Source organism: Octodon degus, unplaced genomic scaffold (genome assembly GCF_000260255.1).
Source record: "Octodon degus isolate 3935 unplaced genomic scaffold, OctDeg1.0 scaffold00007, whole genome shotgun sequence".
NCBI classification, from domain to species: Eukaryota; Metazoa; Chordata; class Mammalia; order Rodentia; family Octodontidae; genus Octodon; species Octodon degus.
The window spans coordinates 33613242-33618946 of NW_004524583.1; the positions used below are offsets into that span (position 1 = coordinate 33613242).

General features: G+C 57.5%; 1 protein-coding gene across 3 annotated transcripts in view; it reads right to left on the bottom strand.

Annotated features, from left to right (window-relative positions):
• Rps6kl1 (ribosomal protein S6 kinase like 1) overlaps positions 1–5037 on the bottom strand; it is a 14104-nt gene extending 9067 nt beyond the window's left edge. For 2 of the 3 annotated variants that reach the window (XM_004624864.2, XM_023700823.1), the window contains exons 1-3: positions 4247–5037; positions 2526–2650; positions 1748–1840 (exon numbers count right to left, since the gene is read on the bottom strand). In XM_004624864.2, coding sequence (XP_004624921.1) covers positions 1748–1840; positions 2526–2650; positions 4247–4511 — 483 coding nt within the window. In that variant the 5' untranslated portion in view covers positions 4512–5037. The remainder of the gene's footprint in view (positions 1–1747; positions 1841–2525; positions 2651–4246) is intronic. The other variant, XM_023700818.1, reaches the window with a different exon arrangement.
• Between the last annotated feature and the right edge of the window lie 668 nt (positions 5038–5705).

Here is a 5705-nt window from a genome sequence, read left to right on the forward strand (position 1 = left end):
AAGAAAGAAAGAAAGAAAGAAAGAAAGAAAGAAAGAAAGAAAGAAAGAAAGAAGGAAAGAGAGAAAGAGAAAAGAGAGCACAGTCTCAGTGGCCCTAGTATCTTTTCTAATTTGGAGAAAGCCCCGTTACTGGCTTGGGCATGACACCAAAAAAGGAAACAGGACCTCAGGAGGGGGCTGGAGTCCACATGAGTACCAGAGACAAGGTAGAAAGGAGACAAGGAAAGCTTAGGAGCGAGCATTTAGGTTCGGCCTTCCTATGTGCTTTCCCTCCGCCTGCACAAGTCCTGGAGCAATGCATGCTTTTCATTTGTGGCACATGTGCGTCCTGGGCTTAAACTGGGGAATTCTGTACCACAGACTCCCTCACAGATATTCCCAGTATGTACTTGGATCCTAAAAACTCTGAGAGCTCCTATAATAATAAGAAAAATAATGCAATTTAACTTTTTTTTTTTTTTTGGCAGAACTGGGGATTGAACTCAGGCCCTTGTGCTTGCCAGACAAGCACTTATTCTACTAAGCTATCGCCACAGCCTTTTTAACTATTTCTCAATCTTTTTTATTTATTTATTTATTTTTTTTTTTTTCTATTTCTCAATCTTATTCAACACTTCTTTCTGGTGCAATCTCAGGGTCTCACTCAGAGAATGCTGTCTATCCTCCCTGGCCCCAGGGCTGGGATAGCACCGCAGATGGGAGCTGGCTGGCCCTCACGACAGCCCAGGCGTGGCCTGCTCCAGAGGCCTGGGAGAAGCAGCCAGGACACAGCTTGGGGTGGGAAACTGCACTTAGTTTGGCTTTGGGGCCCACGCTGGTGCTGGGCTCACCACACGGAGCTGTCAAACATTGTAGCACGGGCCAGACTGTTCCCAAAAATTATTTCATTTTTCTTCCCAGATGCCCCCCTTGGCGGCTCAGTACCACCCCACTCCAGAGGAAACCAAAGTTCACAGCAGGAGCACCGCACCCTCGTGTGGGGGAGACACACTAGTGTCCTCCGTGGAGCCCCAGGCCCCCCAGAGCCGCTCCACAGGTGTTTTATTAGGTTTCCAGGCTCAGCCCTAGCCACTGTGACTGCTCGGGTCTGCGGTGTGGTCCCATCACCCGTGTCTCAGGGACGCTCCAGGTCAGAGGGCCAACTGGGAAAGGAACTGCTTTCGGGCAGAGGAAAGCCTGGTGCCAGCTCTTTGCACTTGAGGTTTTGTCCTCTGGCCCCCAGAAGGACTAGGATATCACACACTTTCTTGTCTGCCTGAATTAAGAGAAAGGGTACAGCTGAGGCAGCCTGGCACCAGTGCGGGTCCCAAAGCCAAAGCTGACCCCTCACGCTGGCTTTTTTTTTTTTTTTTTTTTGTCCCAGCGATCAAACTCAGGACCTTGCGCTTGCCAGGCAGTCATTTATGCCAATGAGCTATATCCCCGGCGCGGCCTCACTTCTGAGGTGAGGCCTGCCTAGACACCACCCCCTCCCCCCTCCCCCAGTCTCCCTGCAGCCACAGCCCCTGCCCCACCCACCGCTGGAGCACAGGCTTGTGGGGATGAGCACACTCCTGCCACAGGAGCTCCTGGCTGTGCGTGGTGGGAAGAGGCTCTGGGCTTCAGTCTGGGGCACACAGAGAGTGCAAGGTGGGGGCAGCGGGCAGCGGGCAGCGGAGTGGGCAGGGAGCCCGGACACAGCTCCTCTCATGGCTGCAGAAACTGCTACAGTGCCCTCCCACACACCCACAGGCGCCTGGGCACGCACCTTGTCGATGACCCCGATCACGCGGCAGCCCCTCAGCTGCTCCAGGGCTGAGCTCAGCGTGCGGATGGGCCTGAGCCGCAGGCTGCTGAACCCCTGCAAAGGAAGGAGACAGGGCCGCGGAGCCTCAGGCGGGAGCCTCCCACAGCCCAGCTGCCTCTTGTGGCTGTGGGCTGCCTCCTAGCTCAGCCCCAACCCCATCCCCCAAGCCCAGGAAGCTCCGAGGGCTTCAGAAGCCTCCTCTGCAAAGCTCCAACTACTGGGGAGGCAGGAGAGGGACTGAATGTTCCCAGGGTGAGGGACAGGAAAGGTGCGCTCAGAATGCACCCAGGACAGGGGAAAGGCCGCCCACAGGAACTACAAGCCTAGGGCATGAGGAGGGTGGGTGTGCAAGCCTGCACCTGCAGGTCATGTGTGCTTGATGAACCCAGCCCCTCCTACGGCTTAGGATAAGCCACCTGTGGAGGGTCCTGGGTACACGAGTGCACACACATGCTCCAAATGCAAGACCAGCCTATTCCTAACAGGAGCAGATCAGAGGCTTTCAGTGAGTGTGAGCACAGGGTGTGAGCTGTGTGTGTGTGTGTACACCTGGCAAGGACTCTGAGGCTGGCCTAGGGATGACTCATGAGGGGTCTGACAATTAATGACCCATGGGGGCGTAGGATGAAGGACCCCTAAGGACAGCTGACTTAGCTCTCGCCACCCGCCCATCACCTGCTCTGGGGTGGGTGGGGCTTGGAGCTCTCTCTCCACATCCCTTGTCAAAGGGTCTCCTCACCACATCAGGGCTGGACCCGCTACCCAGCCTCCACTGCAGGTGGCAGTTGAAGATCTCCTCGGCCCGCTGCAGGTACTTGGTAATTTTCAGTTTCACTGCTTCACACCGCTCCTTGTTGGGGTCCACTATGGAGGATGAAAGTCACCAACAGCCACCCTGGCCCAACCCTGGCCTGGGCTGAGGGCTAAGATGCCAGCTCCCCTCACCCACCCTCTGTCCTCCTTAGACAATGACTCCATTTCTAAGGTTGCTTCTGAGATTCTGTTCCCAAGCCCAGGTCTGGGTGGCAGGAAGAGGGCATGAAGTGCCCAGGAGCCACGTCGCCCTCAGCTCACCGCTCTGGACAGGTAGGGCCCATCACCTTTCTGAGCACCCTCTCACCCTGCTTACGTCTAGGACGGGCAGCTCATCACACATGTCCCACCACCTAGATGGGGCAGTGCAGATTTCTGTGCCCAGTTTGTTTAGAAGAGAAGATGGAAGCTTCCAGAGAGCACTGGCTTCTTCATCTCTGAGGCCATGTCAAAAAGGTCAGGGTGGAGACCAGATCAAAAGGCAAAGGAATCCAGTGCAAGGCCTGAGGCCACACCTGGGGGTCACGTCCACAGGTAGGCATAGCGGGACTCAGGTTAACTCCTACCCACAGCTGGGCCACGAGGCCCTCAGGTTTCAAGCAGACCTCAGCACCTCTTCTCCCCCGCAAGGTCATGTCTCACTTTGCCCGAGCAGGCTTTGCCTCTTCTTGCAGGGCCGGACAGCCCAGCCTGCTCTCTGGGACACAGCTGGGCCTCTGCTGGACAATCTGCCTTCTGTTCTCCAGCACACATGCTCATTTCACTTTCAGAAAATGTCCCATGCTGGTCCAACCTGGCCTCAGTTTCCCTCTTCCCTTCCTTCCCCTTTGCCTCACTGGATTTCCCACCTTGGTCGTTATGAACTCATCAGTCAACCACCTCACCCCGCATCCCCAAATCCCAGAGGAAAGCAGCCCAGCCCAGGTCCTGGGAGAGTCAAATACAGTGGGTACCAGGAGCCAGAGCTGCTGAAACTACGACACCCGCTGTGCCCCTGCTAGCTGTGGAGGCTTGAACAAGCTTTTTTTTTTTTTTTGTGGAACCAGGGATTGATCTCAGCCCCTTGAGCTTGCCAGGGAAGCGCTTATTTCACTAAGCCATCCCCCCAGCCCTTGAATAAGCTATTTAACTGCCCCACACTTCTGTTTTTCATCTGGAAAATGAATATTTGAAAAGTGGTTTCTGCGGAGTATACTGGTGCATAGCTGTACTTTCAGCACTCTGGAATCTGCAGCAGGAGGATCACCTGAACCCAGGAGTTCTTGATCAGCTTGGTCAACAAAATGAGACCCTGCCTCAAAAAACAGTTCCTATATTTTTGTAATTACATGCAACAATAATTTCTAGGGGCCGGGGAGATGGCTCAGTGGAATAAGTGCTTCCATGGCAAGCGCAAGGGCCTGAGTTCAATCCCCAGTTCTGAAAATAAATAAATAAATAAATAAATAAATAAATCTATCATTGTGAGGATCAATGCCTGGCTTATAGGAGCTGCTTAATACATGCTAGCTATTGCTGTCCTTCAGGGAGGCCCTGCAGCTAGCATAGTGGCCCCCACCAGTGCAGGTGGACCAAGGACACCACAAGCAAATGATGGGACAAGCCCTGCACCAGCCCCTGTCCACCTGCCCCAGCCCTGGTCCTCACCATGGACGCCACGGAGCAGCACATCTACGCCATTCTGGTAGTGGCTGAAGGCGGCCTCGTAGTCCTCACTAACATCGCGCTCCAAGGCCAGCTGGATCTGTGTGGCCGCATCCACCAGGTAGTCACACTTGGCCATGTCAGCTGCCCCCGCAGCCACCCGGCCTTGAATCTGCTCCAGGTAAGCACAGGCCTGGGATCGTGGTCGTGGGAAGAGCTCAGGCTCCAGGCCTGGGCTGTGGAGGCACTCACAGGCCACCAGGCTCATGGTGACCCTGCGGCTGGGATCTGCAACAAGCAAATGTTGCGAGGCCCTGGCTGGGAGCCCCTCCTCTGTTGCTGCCTGGTGTCCTCCACACAATGTGGGGAGATTAACTTTCACCTCCAGAGACTGGAGGTTTCAGGGCCCATGTGGTCGGTCCATCCAGTGAGCTGGATACTTGTTAAGGCAGACGACTGACTAGCGCAAGGTAGGGCTCTGTGTTTAAAATGAAGTTGTTTCCTTTTAAATTTAACTCAACAAATATTCCTCCAGCACATGCTGCAGGTTTTGCACTGGAGCGGGAGGGAAGGAGATCTGTGACCCAGCACAAACTGGAGCCAGTTCATAGCAAGGGAACGGAGGTCACACTCCGGGCCCCAAGGCCATTCGGTCCACACGCTGCCCTGCCTTCCTGCCCGGCTCCCTCTTCCTCTTCCTCCGGTTATCGTTAGGGTGTCCTGGGGTGCACCTCTCAGGACAAGACGGATTCTTTCGTTCCCTTGGTCCTGACGTCAGCACGTCTGTGAGGATCCCCAGCTGGGCTGGGCCTTAGCTCCTGGGCTAGGAAGGAGCGACTGCAGGCTCCGCGCCACCGTCACGTCGGCGGAGATGGAAGAGCGCAAGTGACCCAGCCCAACTCGGGCTCCAATCCCTGAGAGGCTCCACCCCAGCAGCGCGAGCCACAGACAGCCCGAGCGTGCGCAGGGCCTCAGAAGGTGCAGGGGCTGGGGCTCGCACCTCGCTGCAGCTTCGGTCAGCCCCGGGAGCGGCCAGCCAGGGCCTCGCGAGGAGGGCGGGAGGGCGCAGCGGAGACTCACCCCAGGGGCCCGCGCAGCGCAGCGATGCAGCCGGCGGCGGGGAGGAGGCCGGCACCGCCTCTCGGCCGGGGCCGGGACGCCGAGCGCCCGCACCCGAGCCGGGCCCAGCTCCCGCGGTCAAGCCTCGGATTCCGAGAGCGGCGCGTGCAATCTCCGGGGCGCGGCAGCCGAGGTGCGCGGTCCGTGGGAACGCAGGGGGCGCAGGCCGCGCCGGGCCGTAAGAAGGGGCGCCTCACCTGGGAAGACGGCGGAGGAAGCGAGCAAAGCCGCCCCGCCGGAGCCCGACGCTCCGGGCTCGGCCAGATGCCCCCCGCCGCCACAGCCCCGAGGTCTAGCGTGCTGCGCAGACCGCCGCCTCCGCTTCAGCCGGGGGCGGGGCCCG